This window comes from Pipistrellus hanaki (genome assembly GCF_964339955.1).
Source record: "Pipistrellus hanaki genome assembly, chromosome: 12".
Taxonomy (NCBI): domain Eukaryota; kingdom Metazoa; phylum Chordata; class Mammalia; order Chiroptera; family Vespertilionidae; genus Pipistrellus; species Pipistrellus hanaki.
Genome location: NC_140514.1, coordinates 14522778 through 14545101, shown reverse-complemented (window position 1 = coordinate 14545101; position 22324 = coordinate 14522778). Strand labels below are relative to the sequence as shown.

Genomic DNA, 22324 nt, shown 5'->3' with positions numbered 1-22324 from the left:
TCTGTATTATGATATAGATCCTTTTCTGTATTATGATATAGAAATTATAACATGGGGAGAGATTATGAGTAAAAAGGTTTATCCATAATTCTGAAATACATAGGTTTGCCCCAAGTGTGGTACAATTACGAGAGGGAGGACATACCTCACTAGGTTATGTCAGTGCATTAGATCTAGGAGCAAGCCATGCCGTTGCTGAAGCTGAGAGAACTTTGTTTTTGGGGATACAGAAAAGCCATCACCAACATTTTTCCCTTCTAGTATGATTAGGGTTGTCTCTTATTTGATGCAAGAAATCCTAGTCCAAATGAAATCTGATGACTGACAGCATTTGCTGATTTAAAAAAAATTACATATCTATATATCTATATATCTTGATTGATTTCAGAGAGGAAGGGGGAGAGAGAAAGAGAGATAGAAACATCAATGATGAGAGAGATTCATTCCCTACTGGAGATCAAGCCCGCAACCCAGGCATGTGCCCTTGACAGGAATTGAACCTGGACCCTTCAGTCCACAGGCTGACGCTCTATCCACTGAGCAAAACCAGTTAGGGCCATTTGTTCATTTTTATATTAGTTGTTTAAAACAATTATTTGGTAAAAACAAGCAACCAAACAGACAGACACACACACACAACAGAATCAGTAGCAAAGCATTCTTACCTAGAGTTATGTGTGTGTGTTTGTGTGATGGTGGGGGTGGTATTTCTCTTGGGAGAGGAAGACATGTGCCTTATAAGAAAGGATACCTTATACTTAGAGTCTAAACTCATTCCTCTTTTCTCAATTCCAACTGACTGACATGGTAAACAGGAGCTGAAGTGTTTTTACTAATAATGTCTTGATGTTTTGATTTTTCAGCATCTTATACAAAACCAAGCTTCCTTTCATTGTGGTCATGAATAAAGTAAGTGGATCCTTACCGTTGTGATTTCAGAACTGTATTTGTTTTCATCGAACTTTGTGTTATTGGAAGATTTGGAATAGGTATTGAGAAAATGCTATTGAGATGCCAGAGAGCAGATTCAAGCTTACCTGAAACAGCCATGGGCACTTATAGGGAGAAGATTCAGTCAGATTGAATATTTATCACTCAATGATAAATGACCCACAATTCTGATATGATAGCAACTTTCATCCAAAATTATTTCAGCCTAGGTAGAGCAGCCCTCACTTGTAGGGTGTGGATTATCCCTCAGAATCAAGACTATGGGTGGAGCTGGTACTGCTAGTCTATTGGAAGTGGCAACTAAAACAAAAAGATAAAACTTCCCTTTTGGTTGGTAGCTAGGATACAGCAGACTAGTTGACTTTAGAGCCTGGAAGGGCTGGCATCCACTGTGGTCACAGTCACTTGGCAGTGGATAGTGAAGAGAACATGTACCTTCATTTAATTAATACTGTACAGCAGTCTTGGTTCTTTGTGGCTTGTAGTAGAAGAGGAACTGGGGAAAGCAGAGAAAGAAAATACATGAATGATTGCTTTCTTGATTTTTATTGAATTTATTGGGTGACATTGGTTAATAACACTATATATGTTTCAGATGTGCAGTTCTATAATACATCATCTGTACACTGTATTGTGTGTTCATCACCCCAGGTCAAGTCTCCTTCCATCACTGTTATCCCCATACGCTCTTCTATCGCCCCATGCCCCTGAATAATTGCTTATTATTATCATCACTAAATTAAAAAAAAAGGGGGGAGGGGATTATTTGGTGTCTAAACTTATCTCTGGTTTCTCATAGTTGCCTTCTCTCTGTTGCAGACTGACATCATTGATCACAGCTTTGCAGTGGAATGGATGCAAGATTTTGAGGCTTTCCAAGATGCCTTGAATCAAGAGACTACATATGTCAGTAACCTGACTCGTTCAATGAGCTTGGTGTTAGATGAATTTTACAGCTCACTCAGGGTAAGCTCCTCTTCTGCTCACACCCACAGTCTCCCCAGATAACCTCTTCACCCACAGGGCTGGCTTTGACCGATCTTAGGAAGGAAGTTCATTACTTTTTGAAAAGTACAGCATTAACTTATTAAATACTGGAGGTTTATAGATGAATAGAGACCCTACCCTCAAGAGAGTTTATGGTCTACTCTAGTTAGAAGAGAAGGCTACACACAGAATTAAAACAGAATTAAGAAAGATTAGAATTTGGCCTTGATGGTGGTGAGAGGGAAGATTACTTGAAATGAGAAGTTTTGGAGGATATGCTTCAGAGGTATGCTTTGAAGGAAGGGTAAGATTTGTATAAGCAAAGGTGGGTATGGGTGGCAGAGAGTATGTTAATTGCCCAAGTAAAGGCACTGAGGTACTAATTTTCATAGAGAACAGACAGTGGTTTGAATTGATAGGAATAGATTAAAAGCCCCACTACTTGTTTGTCCCTAATTATCTTTCTTGTTCAATTCTCTATTTTCCTTAGACTTATTCCCATGACTTTTTAGTAGACATCCTGCTCTTTGGTTTAGATTTATTCTTTGCCAGAGACTTCTCTAAGTATCTAAACTTCTTTTTGAAGGTTTTTATGAAATTTGAACAAAATAATGTACACCATTAAAAAAGTACACATCTGTTTGCTCAGTGGCATTAATGTTGCTTTTGTCAGGTGGTAGGTGTGTCTGCTGTTCTGGGTACAGGCTTAGATGAACTCTTCGTGCAAGTCACCAGTGCTGCGGAAGAATATGAAAGGTGAGAACAAAGGGAACTCTATTGATGACATTCTTAATGACCCACAATTCTGATATGATAGCAATTTTGCGAGGCAAAGCTTTTTGGTTTTCATAGTATATCTATTACATTTGCCATGTGTATGTATACTGACCACATTTAGGGGTAACTAATACCCATTAACTTAAAAAAAAATAGGAGTGTAAAATCTTCATTGTATTTAATGAGTAAGAACAGGCAGGAGTCCTCAGACTTTTTGTGAAAAGCCAGGTAATAATTATTTTAGACTTTGTGATCTCTGTTGCAATTGTTCAACTCTGTCATTGTAGCAAAAAAGCATCCATAGACAGTTTGTAAATGAATGAACATGGCTGTGTTCCAGTAAAACATTAATTATAAAAATAGGCAACGGACTTGATTTGACCCGTTTTCCACATTGGCTGACCCCATTAGCATTAATGCTTTGGAGTCAGACAGTTAAGAGTTGGATTTCTGTTTCCTCCACTTAATAATAACTTCTGCAAGTTTTCCTCAGTTGTAGTTCGGGGATTGTTATATTGGGAATCAGTGAGCTGAACAGAAGACGCCTTAGTAAGCCAGATTTGGAGTCTTTATTACACTAGCGGTCTCAGAGGAGTAGCAGCCCGAGTCTGAGCAAAGCAACATGGAGGAAACTTTCCCTTTATATCCCCCCAATCCCTTTGTCTCCTCAATATGGGATTTCCGAACCGTTTGTGTGCTTCTTAAAGAGCCCTATGTAGATATTTTGTGGGAAGCTTGTAACCTGAGCACAGCCCAACTCAGTAGCCTTGAGCACAGTACAATTTAGATAACTAAAAGGCGTGGGAGTAACGAAGGACAGTAGCAGAGCGACTTATAAGACCAGATAATTGAGCTTATTTTCCTTATTATTCGAGCAAGCATGTTTCCAGAAGCCAAGAATAGCAGAGTTAATTTACAGAACAAAAGACTACCTATGCTTAGTGGGAAATTTCAAACTGGCAGTTTTTACAGAATAGAGGTTACGGGGACAAGATGGAGTGCCTGTGCTTCAGGGTAACAGCATGTACTGCTAAGGTTGTTGTGAGAATTATTTGAGAAAACATCTGGAGCACTCAGTGCAACTGCTGACACACAGTAAGCACATTTCATAATAAATGATTGTTATCACTGTCATAATTAATATTGGGATTCCAATCACCTAAGGAAAGTGGGGCCGGAGCATGTAGACACTTCCCTTGTGTCTGTAGCCTGTTAGTTGCTGCATCCCCACATGCTTCTTTGGTCCCATAATTAGCAGGATCATATCAAACACACTGTGGTTTTCAGACACATTATTTTGAGTTTGATTCATTAGATAAGGGGTGTGTGTGATCAAAGCCTTAGGAAAAGACTTTTGTATCCTTTCCTAGTGGCCCTGTTAAAACCACATAATTAAAAGCTAATATGTGTTGGGCTTCCTGAACCCAACAGTCCTCGCTTCTTTTACTCATCTCAAATGTTTATCCATATGAGTGCTAATAAGCTCCTTAGTCAATGTCTCTAAAGTTAATCTTTCCAGCTCAACAGTCAGACATTTTTCTTTTTTCTAGTTTCAGGGGTGAGGACAGGTATCTTGGCTTTTAATTCCATAGGGATAGGATTTCAGTGAGTTACACTTTTGTTATGCCTGACATTCAGTTAAGTAAGATCTTTTTTATTTTCAGAGCCGTAGGAAAGCAGAAGTGATGTGGGGGCAGGGAGGACATATTTTAAACACAGCAATTTAGAAATTGTTTCTCTTTCAGGGAGTATCGTCCTGAATATGAACGACTGAAGAAATCACTGGTAAGAGAGGAGGCTTTTAATGTATTTTAGGGCCACTAAAAAAACAACCTCAAACCATACGCTTATCCTGCCATTCATACTTTTGTTTGGGCCATCAGTGTGGCTTTTAGATACTCATTAATTTAAATTTGTAAATGTCTATGTGAGCTGTCTGGATGTAGAAAGTCCCCTTAAATTATTCTTCTTTTCTTTATTTGAAGTTTTAAAAACCATATTTTTCTGCCCTGGTGAGGAAGCTCAGTTGGTTAGAGCGTCGTTCTGATATGCTAACAAATTGATGTGTCTCAACTCTCCCCCACCCCCCAATTCCTCTCCCTCTAAAATCGATATATATTTAATTAAAAAGTTTTTTAAATCAGATTTTCTTGTTATATGTGCTAAGCCCTTATTGCACCCAACCCCCGCCCCTACTCCGAGGTCCATGGTAAAGGCTAGTTGTAGAGTTCTGTTTAGGAACAGAGAGGTGCTTCACAACTCTTATTTCAGCGGATCAGGTGTCCTGTCCCCATTGGCCGACTGGGCTCCATATCACCGAGCCGACCTGCTGTATCTACTTGAGGGGTCTTTTGTGTCCAGTTTCTGAAACTTCTGGTTCATTTTCTAGTGCCCTCCAGCCTGAACTGCTAATTTGGGCCCATACTGCTCAGTGTGTCTATCCATATCAGCCATCCCTTATCTGCCTCAATGTTTAGGTAGTCTCTGGCATTTGTGTAATTGGTCATTTCCATATAACTTGGGGCTCTTTTTTGAGTCTGATGATTGTTTTCTCTATATACACAGGCCAGTGCACAGAGCCAGCAGCAGAAAGAACAGCTAGAACGCCTTCAGAAAGATATGGGCTCTGTTGCCTTGGACACAGGAACTGCCACAGGTATTGGAGGGTCTCTTGGCATTAGGGACTAAAAGTGAATACCGGTATGTTATTTTTACTCAGCAGGAAGATACTTATATTTAAGAGCAGGAGCATGCTTTCCTTATGTGGGCTTTGCATATTTCTTATTAAATTTATTTCAAGGATTTTTTTTTTCTCTGTTAGTGTTGAAAATAGTTTTTTTTGAACAATTGTATCTTTTAACTGGTTATGTTTGTGTGTACAAAACTTTTAATTTTTGTGCATTAGTCTTTTTATTCTACTTTACTGACTTTTGAGTTTTGTCATTGATTCTCCAGGGATTTCTAGTTAAATGTCTATACTCGCACCCATCCACACTTATTGATGGGCTGGCCTTTAAAGGAGTGAAGTTCTATTCAGGAAAGCTGTTGCTGTGCTCCTAGTAGAGAATATGCAAAGCTGCTTGGAGGAGATGCTAGGAATGGCCTGGGTTGACCAGGTACATGAACTTGCCTATGCCGTCCTTGTTGCACACCTCAGCAACATCAGTTTCTATGGAGTCACTCATGAATACATGAAGTGGCAGCTGTTGAATCTGTTGGAAAGGGTCTGCTGTACTTAGATACCCTGTTAAAGTTGGAGGAGTTTCAGTAAATTACATGGGGGAATCACAAGTACAGTTGGTAATTCTGAGTTGGGCATGGAATGAAGCATTGAGTATTGACACACCATGCCATCATCCTTTCTCAGGGCCAGGGCCACTTTAGTTTTGTGCCCCTTGGTGTTGCTGCTTTTTAAAAAATATATATATTTATATATATATGAATGAAATTCATACTAAGAGAAGCTACTTGAGAACTATTTTCCTTAGTTTAAAAATAAGATCTTCAGCCGAAGCCGGTTTGGCTCAGTGGTAGAGCGTTGGCCTGTGGACTGAAAGGTCCCAGGTTCGATTCCGGACAAGGGCATGTACATTGGTTGCGGGCACATCCCCAGTAGGGGGTGTGCAAGAGGCAGCTGGTCAATGTTTCTCTCTCATCGACGTTTCTAGCTCTCTATCTCTCTCCCTTCCTCTCTGTAAAAAAATCAGTAAAAAAAAAAAAAAAAAAAAAAAAAAAAAAAAAGATCTTCAGCCCTAACTGGTTTTGCTCAGTGGTTAGAGCGTCAGGCTGCAGACTGAAGGGTCTTGGGTTTGATTCCAGTCAGGGGCACATGCCCAGGTTGTGGGCTTGATCCCCAAAAGGGAGTGTACAAGAGGCAGCCAATCAATGATTCTCTCTTATTATCAGTGTTTCTATCTCTCCCTCTCCCTTCCTCTCTGAAATCAATAAAAAATATATTTAAAAAAAACAAAACCTAAATAAAAAGACCTCTTGACTTACTAGAATAATGAGAGCACTTTGTGATTAGACTGTTGAAATATTATGTGGTATTAACAATACATTTGGAAGAATTAGGATCTGCATTTTATCCTGACCATTTTCATCCAGCCAAATTCAAAATTGTAGTTATTTACTGATTCAGAATCTTCTTTTGGAGGAGGCATGTGTTCATGACATGCTGCTGGTGTTCTCTCTGTAGACGGTTTATCCTCTGCACGGGACCCTTCTGACTTGATCTTGACTCGGGGAACCTTGGATGAAGAGGATGAAGAAGCAGACAGCGACACTGATGATATTGACCACAGAGGTGAGAGGTGGCTGAGGTGGCTGATGAAAACAGACTAGCTGGTTATCTTCACATAGTTTGGTCAGGACCTTCTTGGTAAGAGAAGGTCTTGAATACGCAAGTTCGATTCTGGTCAGGAGCATGTGTCTCAGTTGCAGGCTTGATCCCCTGGGTGTGTATGGGAGGCAACCAATCTTTGTGTCTCTCACATTGATGTTTCTCTCTCACTCTTCCCCCTCCCTCTCATTGTCTAAAAAAACAAAAATCAATGGAAAAAATATCCTGAGTGAGGATTAACAAGAAAGGAAAAATATTGGGGACAGAGGAGATGGTTAAGGAGTAGCACCAGGAAAGAATCCCATGCATTGGGAGTTCCTGGCCTTCCTGCTGAATGGTTAATATTGAGCTGATTACAGGCCTTTTTATTAGTCTGTCTTCGATCTCAAGTTAGGTCCTGATTCAGTTTGAGGAATCTAGGATTTGGTTTATTGTAATTGTTTTAAGAATACATAAGGAGGCCTCAGCAGATCTGAAGGGGCTGTAACACTCTGAGGTTACAATGGCTCTGGAAACCCAAAAGGGTTAACTTGGCATAGTCTTATGGAATGTGAACAGAGTCTGTTTCTCGAAACAGCCCTTTTAGATCCTCGCCGTGACCAAGAGCAAACTTCTCTTTATTTCAGTGCACTGGATGCCACCATGTGAAGTGCCTCAAGTCATTAGATGTATTGAAGTGTAATTTATAGAGTAAAACCCACCTTTGAAAAGTTTCTAGTTTGAGGAGTTTGCTTTCCCCGCCCTCCAAATTAACAGAGAGTTTATTTAGAAAGTAGTAGAAGTGAGGCTCAGCGAGGCCCTCCCAGAGGGCTCCTGGAGCTGAGGAGAGAGAAGGGCAAAGGTGCGGTGCCTGGGGGAGGAAGAGAAGAATCGGAAAAGCTCAGGCCTGGGGGGAGGGGAGGGCGCCTCTTGAGTAGTCTTAACATAGTCTTGTAACTACCATCATAATCAAGATACAGAACACTTCATTACCCCCAGAGTTCTCTCATGCCCTTTTTTATTCAGTCCCTTCCTGTATACCTAGCTCCTGGCAATCACTGTTCTAATTTCTGTTCCTATAATTTTGCCTTTTCTAGAATGTCATATAATTGGAATGACAGTATTTAACTTGCATTCAACTTTTTTCATTCAGTATAATGTTTTTTTGTGATTTGTTGCATGCATTGGTGTTTTTTCAGTTGAGTAAAACTCCATTATATGAACCTACCACAATTTGTTTATGCATTCATCACCTGGTTGACGTTTGGGTTATTTCCAGATTTTAGCTCTGATAACTAAAGCTGCTATTAACATTAACAGATTTTAGTGTGGACAAATGTTTTCATTTCCCTTGGATAAAAATACTTAGGAGTGGGACCTCATTTTAGTTACTTTATGAGGGAGGATTTTTCTCCCCCACTTACAGTAAAAGAAACTGTACATTTTGGGCCACCTGGTAAGCATGCTCTGGGAGACTTTTCCTGACGGGGAGAAGTGAACACTTAGAAACAGGGTACTGTGTCTGAGGGACAGGTGGCAGCAGGTCTCATCTACCTGTGCAATGGGAGGGTTTAATCAGAATTGACCTTTCTTTCCTTGCAGTTACGGAGGAAAGTCGTGAAGAGCCAGCGTTCCAGAATTTTATGCAAGAGTCAGTGGCACAGTACTGGAAGAGAAACAAATAGTTTCTAGAAGTCCAAACATTTGGAACTCTGTGAAGAAACTGTCCTTACCTCTGAATGGGGTTACTATAAAGAACCATTTTACACAGAATAGCAGAGTTTCTCGTGTTAGGGAGCTTTCCTGACTCCAGTGAAGCCAAGGATAGAAGAAATTTGGACCTGGCAGGTAGAGTTGATTCCCCGTGGCCTTTCCCTTGGATTTTGCAAGGAAGGATTTTCGGACTGTTTTTGGATGCTGGTATTCTGCCTGTAAACCTTCACATTGTATCATTTGAATTCAAGTATTTTTGCTGCTAACGGATGGAATAGAGAGAGAACATATTGTTCACTTCAGAGCTCTATTATTAGGCTGTATGTATAGCCTGTTTCCCAAGCATCTTGCCCTTGACCCATGAGTTCTCCTCCTTTTAGCAGAATGGGAGACAAGAAACATGAGCTTGTACAGAGTGGCAGTGGCGTCTCCTTGGCAACCATTCAATGTTGATATGAAATGCTTGGTAGCTCATTATAGGATTGTTGAAGAAAGTGGACAAAACATATAATTAATAAGAAGCCTGTTTTTGATGGTGACTTGGATAGAGTTTTTAATTTTAACTTTGGTATAAGCCTGCCTGTCAGAATTTAAAATAAGAAAATTATGTAATTTTCTGTTATATAGTAATCACTTCTGTTGATCAGAGAGATTTAAAGACACATGTCCAAACCTGTCTCAGTAAGGTGATTACTAAAGTTTCCCTGGTTACACACATGTAGTAACCAGGTATAGAGCCAGGCCCTGTTTGCATTTTACTTTGAACTTAATGCAAAATATGCTTGCTGATTTTTGAAAGGCCATGGACTTGGGTCAGGTGTACATTCCATATATAACAATCATGGTTTACCCTGCCTCCATTCTTCACAGTATCTCAAACTAGTACATTTTTCCTAAGGAATTTTGTTCGTGCCTAATCTGTCCTCCAATAGTTCTGGAAATGTGGTCTATGGGCCTGAAGCATAAGCATCACCAGGGAAATTGTTAGAAACGGAACATTGAAGACCGAATCATAAATGGGGTGGGGCCCAGCAATCTGAACCACTGCTCTAACAATCCAAACAGCCTGGGACAGTTCTGGGCCAGATGAATCTCAGGTATGTCATATGCTTTATCAGAGTACCCTAACTTTGACCATCTGGTGCCTCTTCTCCAATTTAAACATTCTAACAATAAAAGTATTTTATTTTACTATGAAGTATTAATTTTAATATTCTATACCTAGTGGGAACCGCTGGTCTAAAATTTTGAATCTATAAGAGGAAACCATTTGCACAGCAAAACTCTGAACATACCTGGTTTTCTCCTTAGTACCTCTGAATACTTTTTCCTTAAAGAATAACTTGTATTGCCCTAACCGGTTTGGCTCAGTGGATAGAGTGTCGGCCTGCAGACTGACGGGTCCCAGGTTTGATTCCGGCAAGGGCATGTACCTTGGTTGTGGGCACATCTCTAGTAGGAGATGTGCAAGAGGCAGCTGATTGATGTTTCTAACTCTCTTTCCCTATCCCTTCCTCTCTGTAAAAAAATCAATAAAATATATTAAAAAAAAAAAAACCACACAAAAAAAACTTGTATGGCCTACACCAGTGGTCGGCAAACTGCGGCTCACAAGTTACAGTTTGCCACTCTGTTAACTGAATTTGCTGACCACTGACCTAGACTCTCGATTCCAATAATTACAGGATGTTGTTGTTCCTTGTGATTGAGCCCCTATCCCAGTGATCAGCAAACTCAGTCAACAGAGTGGCAAATTGTAACTTGTGAGCCGCAGTTTGCCGACCTCTGGCCTACAGTATATGCTCCATAAGGCCAGGCACAGTGTCTTCATTTTGGTCTTGATTAAAGGAGTGCTCTAAATTGCACAAGATTTGTAATCTGCATCCATAAACTTCAGCAGAATTTAACATGCGGCACCTGTTACCAAGGCATAAAGCATATGTTTGCTAATTACCCCTAATTATTCTAATACTGCATCGTTTACATAATAAATACTGATTAAGACTATCAGATGCTCAGTAGGGTAGTATGGAATGGATGAGTGACAACTGTAAAGTTGTTCAGGATATGATGTACAGTAGAACCCCATCTAGCAGAAGCAGTTTGCAGATGCAGAATTCTGGCAATGGGACTGCTGGCCTCTGATGGCCAAGCAGATGCAACAAATAAAATAAGCACAAACCTGTCTTTGGACAGTTCCTATTTGTTTTATTCACAAGAGAAAATGAAAGAGGCAACTGAATAAATGTACATAGAGAAAATATTTAAAAAATCTTAGTGGAAATAAAGACAAGGATGAGAATAGATGGAACAAAACTAAAGAAGCAAGAAGAAAATCTGTGGATGAGATAGGAGAGGGTTGTCTGAATAAGCAAAATGGCTGTGTTACACATACCTGATTTTATGAGACTTCATAGGCAACAAAAGTTTTAAAAAGACTTCGATGAATAAGTTGTGCAGAGCTTAGCTATTTCTTGCTAGGTGTTAGTATGGGATTCCCAATGACAACCAAAAATGAAGTAAATTAAATTAAAAAAACCTGACACCTGATACCAGCATACTTTTACTTGTGAGTTATTCAAGCACAACTTTGCGGTTTAATAGCATCTTAATCTTCACGGCAGCCCTGCAATGTGGTCAAAGTGGTCCAGTTCTCATTGTGCAGGAGAAATGGCCTTAGAAGAGCTAAGCAATTAGTCTAGTCACAAGAAAGCCGTCAAAGACAGTGCTTTGATCTCCTGATTACCACCCCAGCATCATGACACATACCTGTAAAATGTGGCTTGGTTGTTGTGGAAAATTACAAAAACTGAATGCAAAAGTAATATGCAAACTTGTTTGGTTAAGTCCAGTTTCACGGAAATCAGGAAAATCCACTGTGTTTAAGAGTCAAGTCACTCTGGAAACAAATTTGAATATGTCAGGTTTTCTATTGGGTTTGTAGGTTTGGACAGAAAATCTCTTTTCCTTTTATATTTTCCTAACCCTCTTCTTGCAGCGCTGGCTGAAAACGGGGGAGGAGCCCATGAGGCTGTCAGTGGAGCGGGAGCCGTAGCTGCTGTCGGAGTCATCGGGGCTCGGGGGGATGCCAGCTTCGCTCATGCCCGACATGGGCTCCTCGAAGACATCGCTGCCCAGCACCCCGTGCCCGGAGACGGTGCCTTCCTCGCTCTCCTGAGGCTCCATCTTCACGTGGGCCAGGTTCCAAAGCGGGGAAGCATTTACCTCTGCACCTGAAAATGGAAGAACATGTAATTACAGGCAGTCCTCGTGTTACGTCGCCATCTCCCATTTATATAAAAAAAAGGAAGTTTCGTCATTTTGATGTATGTTCATACGTGCTGTACGTTTTTTTATTATTTATCGCAAGTAAAGTCAGGAATTGTTATCTATTAATTTTTTTTTACTGTTTCATTTAATTGCTGCTGTGTGTATGCTCCATGGGAGTGATGTAGGTGCTTATGTAGGTGGGTTCTGACTTACAGTGAAAATCGCTTTACATGGCACTGTAGGAACAGATCTCCAACATAACCCGAGGACCTACTGTACTGGTAAGCCAAGGCTGGAGCAAAGTAGAATGAATATCCTATCCAGGGCAGACTGAAGGCCTTTGAGCTCAGCTTACATTTTGACTACTTGGCTGGAGAATACAGTTATAGTTCTCTTTCCACTTTCTCCTCCTCCCTCCTTTGCCCTCCCTCACCCACCCCCATTTTTCTGAGCCAGGGAGGTAAAGCTGCGTGCATGTGGGAAGATTCCCTGTCTCATGGCCCAAAGGCGGCACAACCACAGGCTCTTGTTCAGTATGTTTGCTTGTCTGTCCTTCCTTCCTTCAACGGGACTGCCTTGTTTTCCTACCTTTTGTTTGCGTCCCTGGTCCTATCTCATCATGAAAAGTTAGTGATCACTCCAAAATGCTAGCAGTTCATGGACTGCTGAAAAGAGACATGGCCCCTAAGTCTGCAACAAGGCCCTCTGTGTTCTAGCAATACTGTTCGGTGGTTATTCTCCATGGTGAAAGGCTCTGCCAAACGGTTGTAAGAAATGTGGCCTAATTCTGTTCATGCCACACTGGAGGATTTGCTGCTTGCTTCATTTGAGCACTGATGAAATGACAATTTATATTTGTAAAGAACCAAGTGTCTAGACTAACTGCAATCTAACTGACTTAAGGATCAAGTCATCCTGGTTTGTGAGGTCATCTCAGATTCTATCTGGAAGAAGGGGCCAGCTGCGTGTGCAGCCCCTTGCAAGTGCTTTTAGTTCCAATTTGTTGCGTTACTCTAGCACGGAAGCCCAGCTATTCAAATATTCTTGAGCAATTAGCACTCCTCATTTATCTGGAAGTTAATTGAGTACAAGCACCAGGAAGGACCAACACAGATACTAAGGAAGGGAGGGGACATCTGCCTACCTAGCTGGGCCAGCTGAATTAACTTGTAATCAGTAGAACAACATATATTACATCCAGATCCTAACTGGGAATTATTTAAAAAATGCTGTCCTCTAATTATAAAGAGAAGAATGTTGGTATCACTAGATCAGTGAAGCTGTACTTGTCTTTAGACTTTTCATTCTTCTGCCCTCTCCCGCTTTTGTTCTCCAGAGTATAATTCCATAAGGTAAATAGTAGAGATTGCTGCGAATGACAGAATCAAGTATAAGTGGATTTCTCTTACTTGAAGCCTGCGGTGAAGCCTCCACCTCCAGGTTGGATGGGAAGCGCTCACTCTGAGCCCCGAGGACTCCCATGGGCAGGGCCTGGTCTCCAGAAGCCAAGTCAGCCTCCAGTTCCTCAGTGATGGGGAAGGTGATGTCACTCACAGGCTCCTCCTTGATCTTCACAGGTTTCGTGTCCTCTGTGGCCTTCTCAGGGTTGACAATCCTTTCATACTCTTCAGTAAGTTGCTTACTAATCTGTTGGCAAGTAAGAGACAATTTTCCAAGGAATTGTTAGGAACAAGTTAGATGGTATGGGAAAGCCAAGAGAATATGTAGAAAGCACCCACTGCCAATGGAAGGAATCTGCTTAAGAGGTTGAGTTTGCATTTGTAAACGATAGACCTGTAAGGAAAATTTTAAAGAAGCTGTCTAACAAAAGCAGCTTCTTAAAAGTGTGTGTGTCATTAAGTTACATAAAGGTGAAAAATATAGATTAGAAATGGGACAAAAGATCACATTTTTGGATATAAAAGTAACAGTTAACATATGTACCCCTGGTGGGTAATGAATAGTATAGAGACTTTGGATCACCTAGCAGAGACTTTTTGTTGGGTGTTAAAAATCCCTTATGATATTTTAGATTAGGGGAAACCCATACAGGGGGCAGATTGCTTGCATAAGGCCACAGTGATTAAGAGATGAGATATTTCTGGGTCTAATCCAAAATGGTGTCTCTCCCTGCCTTCCCACCCATGGGCAGTATCACTTCACTCTGTTTTGTCTGGCCAGGCCATTGATGAGGCCAGTGAATCTCATCTAGGGCCATGAGGAAAGTAGGTTATGTCCTCTGTTCCAAGATCCCGTGCTCTGCATTCTACCGCAATTGTGGGATCCCGCTGAACACCCTACACTGCGTTCTCCACAGCGTCACCTCACCTGCAGCATGTAGCTGTGATAGTCCTTGATGCGGTGCTGCCAGAACTTCTGGAGGGAGAGCACGCTGCCGATGCCCACTTCATGGAACACCTGCTCCATGACGTCAGGAAAAGGGGTCTGCCCCAGTCGGGCCTCCCGATCCACAGCAAAGCGTAGCAACTTGGTGAACTTGAGGCAATACTCATGTGCCACATCAGTTAGGGTCTCCAGGACACTTTCATTCGCACACTCAAAACCAGCATGGGCCAGGATGGTGGCCACTGCCTGGTAGAGGAGCTGCCGGCAGGAGTGCCAGCTGAGTTCAGTCACAGGTTCCCCTTTCCCACTGAAAGCACACACAGGGGAGGAGGGTTACTGGTGCTCCTGCAAAAGGGTGACATGGCCTGTCTCCCTAGACATTTTACAATTCCGATCAAACCACTGGCCCAGCTTTCCAGAACATTCTATGTAGTGACATAGCCCAGTCTTTACTGCTTGATGGGGCCTGGCTAAGCAACCCATAGTCTTATCCCTGAGCTCCTCCAATTACAGAAAGCTTGCATAGGCAATTCATGCCTATAAGAAAGTGTAAAAGGGTGTCTAGTAAAAAGCAAGTTTCCTTCTTATACCAATGGCTCCATTTTGATAACTGTTAGGATCTGACTGACTTTAACAGTAGAGCTCAGACACTGCTCAGTGGTGCTCGGGTTATTTCACTAGAACATAGTTTCCTTATATGCTGGCCTGTTCATGAGGCATTTGGCAAACAACCTGTGCCCTGGCTGCCTCCCTCACACCCTGTCACACCCTGCTCCACACTTGGCATGTGTCACTATTTGGGGCTGTACAAAGAGTGCTGGAGGAGCTATGTGCCCTCTGTACTGTTATCTGCTCAGTAGCAACTACTGCAATCCACACAATAGTTGGATTATAAGAACACCAATTGCCAAATAACTTTTTATTTACTATTTCCATCATCATTTCCCAGGCCAGGATCGATGCCAAATGCTTTAGGCCTCAGAAATGCCTAATAAACAGATAGCTTCTCTTGAGTAATATATGGACCTATATATTTTCAAAGGAGAATAATTCTTTTGGCACTCCCATACTTGATGCAAATTATTTTTTGTTAGCTTCTTAAATATGTATAAAACAAACTAGGAATGAATGTTGGATATTTATAGTTTTAACAAAGTTAGAAATTTGACACAAACTGCAAAATTCTAAACACCATGAATTTACTATGATGGACGTTATTATTTTGTTACCACTAAATTGCCCTCAAAATGGCACTGGTGGCTTTAGAGCAAGTGTTTTTAAGTTGGGCATCTCTATAAGAATATGTGCCACACATGTCATTACATAGTTATTCCTCCCACATTAACTATTCCAAAGACTTCAGTGACATTATCTTGCCTTCATCTGGCCCACTGCAACTTTTACATATATTTATTCCTGTTCTTTCCTTATTAGTTTGCAACAAATACAATAGTACTATTATCGCCCTGACTGGTTTGGCTCAGTGGATAGAACGTCCTACTGGGGATGTGCTGGCAACCAAGGTACATGCCCTTGACTGGAATCGAACCTGGGACACTTCAGTCCACAGGCCAGCGCTCTATCCACTGAGCCAAACCTGTTAGGGCTGACACTGCATTTCTAACAAGCTCCCAGGTGATGCAGATGCTGCTGGCCTTCAACCAGATATTGAGTAGCAAGGATCAAGGATATTTTTATATTATTATTCCTTAAACTATGTTATCAAAATGAAAATAAATCACTTAAAAATCCCAGAATAAAAATGCCAGAATAACTATGTATCTCTATTTGAGGACACTGAGCTAAACCCACACTGGCCTGTTTTACACAGTGTAATACCTTGCTCCTAGTAAAGTGCATGGTACATAGTTTGCACTCAATAAATATTTGTTGCATCAGAAAAAAAAAATACAGACTCTGAATTTTGGAGGTCAGAATTCAAGTCTTAGACTTCCCATTAATTACCTGAGCAACTTTGGCCAAGTCAGTGACTCTTAGTTTCCTCATGGAAACGTTATTGCATGTTTAACACAGTTGTTGGAAAGAATTTTTGAGAAAAGTAGATATACTCTGAATGTATAATAATCTGGCCACTAAGTGTATATCCTATATAATAAAAGGCTAATATGCAAATTGTCCCCTCTACCAGTTCAACCAGCAAGCAGGGCGGCCAACCACCCATGTCCCCTCCCCCTGGCTAGGCTGGCCGGACTCCACCCATGCACAAATTCATGCACCAGTCTTCTAATATATATATACATACATATACATACATACATACATATATATACACATACATATATACATACATACACATATATATATTATTGGCCAGATTATTACGCATTCAGAGATCATAATAATCTGGCTCCTCAGTGTAGTAAACCCTTAACTTACCGATAAAAGTCGCTTTCCGGGTCACTGTGCCGAATCTGGAATGGTGCATTGGGATTCTTACAATCTAAAGGCAGGAGGTCATCAGGAAGAGGAGGTGACCCAGGGCAAGAGGGAAGCGGTTCGCTCTCTTCAGTCTTTACTCCCTCCGTCGGTTGCTGATTCTGGGCCTGAGCTGTCGCAATGAGGTTGCGCAGACGTCGGTTGTGCTGGATTAGCTGGATGGTATGGATGGTGAGGCTGCATGGCTCTGAGGGGATATCCAGCATCGTAGGGGGCTTGGGCTTGTTGGCTGAGGGTTGGTGCAGGGGTGGGTCATGGACTTCCACCAGGCGGAACTCCCGTGGCAGCAAATCAAAGGAACTTCTGTTGGTCTGGCTTGATGAGATTGGTATCTCTCCCCAGTATCTCAACATTTTTAAATAAGAAGAGCTTTCAAGTTAGATGTAGATGATATCCCAAAAGTAGTGTTTTTAACTCTCTGGCAGCTATAGCTTATATGTTTCTGAAGTGAAAGATATGAAGTCTAGTTGTTATTTACATAAAAAGTAGGCTGTTCAAGACCACTTAGAAAAACGTCAGTGTCAGCAACTGTAGGAATAAAGATGTTCTCCCTGCAGAAATTAAGAGAAATACAACTGTTACATGACAGTCATCAAATCACACATGGTGATAATACCTACTGGACTGAAGAACCACAAGGTGGAATTTGGATTTTAGCACCTGCGACTCTATTTTCCATCTCACTCCACTAACTTAGTACCAGAATCACCATCATTCCCAATCCTGAACAATCTGCAAACCCAGTTACTTAAATGAGACCTGAAATACCTCTCAGAGTATCTTCCCCCCCCCCCCCATAAATGATATTTATTATTAAACTGGATTATATGCACAATCAACATCAGGGTCTCAGAGTATCTTGACACATACGTCCTGGATCAGCAGGAGAAAAGGGAGTCAAGTTAAAAACAGGAAGAGGTGATTCTCATTCTGCACCTCAGGTATGGGAATTTTTAATTGGTCCCGGTGGAAAATGTATTAACAGTAATCTTAACATGTTTAATTTCTGGAAGAATCTGAGACATTTCTGTTGATTCCTAACTGGGACTCCCTTCCTCCAGTCTCTCCTTGTGTCTAACTTATTCTCCAGTGCTGCTAAACTTACTCTTTAAAAAACACAGATTAGCCATAGCCGGTTTGGCTCAGTGGATAGAGCGTTGGCCTGCGGACTGAAGGGTCCCAGGTTCGATTCTGGTCAAGGGCATGTACCTTGGTTGGGGGACACATCCCCGGTGGGCGGTATGCAGGAGGCAGCTGATCAATGTTTCTCTCTCATCGATGTTTCTAACTCTCTATTCCTCTCCCTTCCTCTCTGTAAAAAATCAATAACATATATTTAAAAAACAAAACAAAACAAAAATCCCGCCCAGATTAATGGCTTCCCACTGCCTATTGGGAAAAGCCAGTCAGAATTCAGCCTACCATTCAACAGAATTCAAAATCTGTCTGCCACCCAGCTTTCCAGATTCATTGCTCATATATGTTTCTTCAAGTTCAACAAACATTTATCAAATGCAAAGCATTATGGGAGGAGACAAAGACCAATGCAAAATCCCTGACTTGAGGTGAGGGAGAGAAACATGAAAAGAACATTTCAATATGAAAATAGGTGATAAGTGTTGTTCTGGAGGCCCAGACATGCTGCAGTGGAAGTCCATAACGGGTCCTGGAGGAAAGGACCCTCTCAATTCTAGCAATATCATACTAAGTTTCCTAAGAATGCCATGAATTCCCACATTTGACTCTTTAAGGCATTTCTCTGCCAGAAATTCCATGACATCTCTGGTAGAGTTGTACTTGTTTTTGTATAGCTTAAGTCACTACCCTCCATAACCTCCCCTGCACATCTCCCTCCATTATATTCTCACAGCACTTTACCTGTCTGATCACAGCATTTATCCCTGGATTTAAACTGGTACTTATCTCAACTGGTTTTATTTCCTATCTATCTCTCAAAACCATCATCTTAGTATACAGTGTCAGGCTCACAAGTAATATCTGGAATTTACTGAGTGCTTCCTATATGCCAGACTTTGCCTCTATTGTTTAATTCAAGTTTCCCAACTTCCCAATGAAGCAGATACTTTTATTATCCCATTTTTCATATGTGGAAGCTGAGGCCCACTGTCTTGTCCACTGTCACAAATGGCCAAGGGGGAAGAAATCAAGCCAGGTTTCCGAGTCTGCAACTCGGAACCGCTTCACGATGCTGTCTCAGTAACTGGTTTTGCAAAGAATACAAGGATGAACGAATTAACGAATGGAAGAAGTGAACACAAAGCCGCCCTTTCCCCTAACTTCACCGAAAGAAGTACGAAGACCAGGCACCAAGCCCAAGGAATGAATGCCCCATGCCTCGGGAGCTCCTCGGCGGGCGCAGGCACAGATGGCGGGGTCCTGGCGTCGCCTGCTGGCCGGGGCAGCAGGGAGACAGGGAGGTCTGGTCCCGGATAGAGGCCAGAAGGCGCCGCGGTTCCCTGGCGCGCGGTGGGGGCGCGGCCGGGCTGCGGATCGGCTCCAGGGGCCCGCGGCGGGGACGACTTCAGGCTCCGGAGGCTGCCGGAAGCGCTTCTGGTAACGGGGACCCGGAAGTCTTTAGAACCCAGTGTGCAACCTCTAAACGCGTCCCCGCCTGACGGCTCCCCCACCGCCTTTTTTGCCTTCCTCCTATTTATGACCTTCCGGTCGAACGCCCGCTTCGCGGCGCTCTCTTCACGCACGCGCACGTTCGCTGCCGAGAGCGGCGCCGGGAGCCGGGGAGAGAGGGGCGCGGGGAGGAACGTAGGGGCCGGGGGTGAGGTTTCCCCGGGGGCGGCTTTGGAGGCTGCGTCCGGTTAAGGATGGCCGATACCCCTGCAGCTGAGCCGACGGCTTCACAAGAAGAACTCAATGGCGACTTCAAAAAGCCAGCCCTGCCGGTGCCGCCGGCGGTGCGGGGCAAGTCCCCGGCCGCCAATCCTTCCAACCCTGAGGAGGTGAAGGAGGGGTCCCCGGCACTGCCGGACCCGGATTCCGGGGAGCCCGACGTCCCTCCGGCTGGGCCGGAACGCGCGGAGACGGGGGGTCCCCCGGAGGAGAAGCCGCGGCCCCCTACAGCGGCGCCTGCTCCCGCCGGCCCGGCCCGGGCCCCCCCGTACCAAGAGCCGCCGTGGGGCGGCCCCGTCACGGGCCCCTACAGCCTGGAGACCCTGAAGGGCGGCACGATCCTGGGCACCCGCAGCTTGACAGGGACCCGTCGCTGCCTCTTCGGGAGGCTGCCCAGCTGCGACGTGTGCCTGGAGCACCCGTCCGTGTCCCGGTTCCACGCGGTCCTGCAGCACGGGGGCGGCCCCGACGGACAGCCGGACGGCCACGGGCCCGGCTTCTACCTCTACGACCTGGGGAGCACTCACGGCACCTTCCTTAACAAAGCCCGCATCCCGCCCCGCACCTACTGTCGGGTCCACGTCGGGCATGTTCTTCGCTTCGGCTGCAGCACCCGGCTCTTTCTCCTGCAGGTAAGTAGGAACACGGGAAATCTCTGGAGCGCAGCGGGCTGGCTTCCTGAGCTCCTGAAGGGAGGAGACGCCCCTGGTCAGTGATCGCAAAAGTGGAGGGAGCTGGCCCCTCCCCTCCAAACCTCACAACACATTGCCGTTTCTCTGAAAGGGACGCCAGCGATCCTGAACTCTAAAAGCATTCCTTCGCTTGGTTCATCAGGGACCAGAGGAGGACCGAGAGGCAGAGTCCGAGTTGACGGTCACGCAGTTGAAGGAGTTGCGCAAGAAGCAGCAGATGATGTTGGAGAAGAAGATGCTGGGGGAAGACTCAGATGAGGATGAGGACATGGATACCACGGAAAGGAAGAGAAATACGTCTGGCCAAGATGATGAAATGGGCTGCACCTGGGGAATGGGTAAGACATTAGACTTGCTACTGGGGTTAGTGTTTAAAAGTCATCACTGCCCTCAAACTTCTTTTTATCAAGCAAGTTTTCATGACCCTGGAGACAGAGAGGACAAATGCAATTTTCACACGAGGTTACCAAAACCCAGAGAGATTCGTTTACTTTTCTGTAGTAAAACAATTGAATTATGGACGCAATGGATTCCCTTTGTTTTACAAGTTCACTTCCTTGTTGGAAACTCTTCCTTAGCATCCAATTAGTTTGGTATTTTTACCATTTAAAAGTATTTTTTCATTATTGACTTTGTCTCTGAAAGGGCTGGAACTACATTTAAGCAAATAAATGGAATATTATTCGAAATAGGATATTACCTTGAATATGCTGTGCGTTGTGCAAATATCCAGAAATGTGAAATATCTAATCAGAGAGAGCTGATCCCTTTGCCAGAGGAGCTAGAATATGAAAAGATAGAAAAGGCCTTAACATGTTGTGGGGAGGACGGGAGAAATGTGAAATTACTGTGGTAAATGCCAAACAAAATCTAGAAACCAAGAGAGCAATCACTGGGGACTTAGCCCTGCACTGTCTGTGGCAGCCACTAGCCACATGCAGTTATGGACACTATGTGGCTAGTCCAAATCATCATGTGCTGTAAATGTAAAAAATGCACTGGATATCAAAGACTTAGTATGAAAAAAGAATGTGAACTATCTCATTGATAATATTTTTACATTGATTGTTTCTTTCTTTTTAAAAAATATACTTTTATTGATTTTAGAGAGGAAGGGAGAGGGAGAGAGATAGAAACATCAATGATGAGACAGAATCATTAATTGGCTGCTTCCTGCATGCGCCCTACTGGGGACTGAGCCCACAGGCAGGCATGTGACTTGATTGGGATTCGAACCCGAGACCTCCTGGTTCCTAGTGGTCTATGCTCAACCACTGAGCCATGTCAGCTGGGCTATGTCTCTTTTTTTAAATATGGCTACTAGAAGTGTTAGATTTACACACATGGGTTTTATTGTATTTCTGTTGGGCAGCACTGACTTAGATTGTTTGGGAAGGTTTATAAGCAGAAGGGTTTGAGCTGTGACTTGAAGGAAAGAAAAAGTAGCCCTTAGGAAGCTGAGCATTGAGAATGGTGTCAAGGGCAGGGTTTGATGATTTTAAGGGAATAATGAATAGACCAGTCTATTTGACAGATATGAGAAGTATTAGGAAATTATATTGGAGGCAAGTATGAGACCTGGAGCTTAGATTTTTTCCCCCCCATAGAAAATGTGGTAGGTAATATTTTGCTCTTAAAACATAGTGATGGGTGGGCGGGGGTCGGGGAGAGGGCCACAAAAACAACTTGTAGTTTGTTACACAATTTGGAAAATTGGAAGATGTCAACACTTTGTTTTTTTTAAAATATATTTTATTGATTTTTTTACAGAGAGGAAGGGAGAGGGACAGAGAGCTAGAAACATCGATGAGAGAGAAATATTGACCAGCTGTCTCCTGCACAACCCCCACTGGGGATGTGCCCGCAACCAATGTATATGCCCTTGACCGGAATCGAACCTGGGACCTTTCAGTCCACAGACCGATGCTCTATCCACTGAGCCAAA

At 43.0% G+C, this 22324-nt stretch overlaps 3 protein-coding genes across 9 annotated transcripts in view; 2 read left to right on the top strand and 1 right to left on the bottom strand.

Annotated features, from left to right (window-relative positions):
* GPN1 (GPN-loop GTPase 1) overlaps positions 1-12139 on the top strand; it is a 20467-nt gene extending 8328 nt beyond the window's left edge. Inside the window, exons 8-15 of one of the 3 annotated variants that reach the window (XR_014796454.1) lie at positions 864-909; positions 1771-1917; positions 2612-2694; positions 4461-4500; positions 5281-5371; positions 6914-7021; positions 8639-8884; positions 11748-12139. Coding sequence is in view for 1 of the 3 variants with exons in the window: in XM_084900187.1 (XP_084756313.1) it covers positions 864-909; positions 1771-1917; positions 2612-2694; positions 4461-4500; positions 5281-5371; positions 6914-7021; positions 8639-8721 (598 nt within the window). In the remaining 2 variants the exon portion in view is untranslated. Of the gene's footprint in view, positions 1-863; positions 910-1770; positions 1918-2611; positions 2695-4460; positions 4501-5280; positions 5372-6913; positions 7022-8638; positions 9944-11747 lie in introns of those variants that run through there. The other 2 variants (XR_014796455.1, XM_084900187.1) reach the window with 2 other exon arrangements.
* SUPT7L (SPT7 like, STAGA complex subunit gamma) lies at positions 11300-20362 on the bottom strand. 5 transcript variants are annotated; one of them, XM_084900180.1, is made up of 5 exons: positions 20257-20362; positions 16763-17373; positions 14348-14672; positions 13429-13666; positions 11300-11982 (listed from the first exon to the last, which is right to left on the bottom strand). In XM_084900180.1, exons 2-5 carry the CDS (start codon positions 17173-17175, stop codon positions 11720-11722), a joined length of 1239 nt encoding a protein of 412 aa, XP_084756306.1. In that variant the 5' UTR covers positions 17176-17373; positions 20257-20362; the 3' UTR covers positions 11300-11719. The 5 variants fall into 5 exon arrangements, with proteins under 5 accessions (XP_084756306.1, XP_084756307.1, XP_084756303.1 ...); XM_084900181.1 differs by lacking the exon at positions 20257-20362 and adding an exon at positions 19126-19395; XM_084900177.1 differs by lacking the exon at positions 20257-20362 and adding an exon at positions 19151-19388.
* The window catches only part of SLC4A1AP (solute carrier family 4 member 1 adaptor protein), a 22737-nt gene continuing 19959 nt past the window's right edge, over positions 19547-22324 (top strand). Inside the window, exons 1-2 of the mRNA XM_084900172.1 lie at positions 19547-20319; positions 20522-20717. Of these exons, the coding sequence (XP_084756298.1) occupies positions 19663-20319; positions 20522-20717 (853 nt within the window). The 5' untranslated portion in view covers positions 19547-19662. The remainder of the gene's footprint in view (positions 20320-20521; positions 20718-22324) is intronic.

Coding starts and splice junctions, on each gene's coding strand:
- SUPT7L (XM_084900180.1), bottom strand. CDS start 17,175: ATGTTGAGATACTGGGGAGAGATACCAATCTCATCAAGCCAGACCAAC. Junction 14,673..16,762: donor CCGGAAAGCGACTTTTATCG/GTAAGTTAAGGG, acceptor GTGTGCTTTCAG/TGGGAAAGGGGAACCTGTGA. Junction 13,667..14,347: donor ATCACAGCTACATGCTGCAG/GTGAGGTGACGC, acceptor ACTTGCCAACAG/ATTAGTAAGCAACTTACTGA.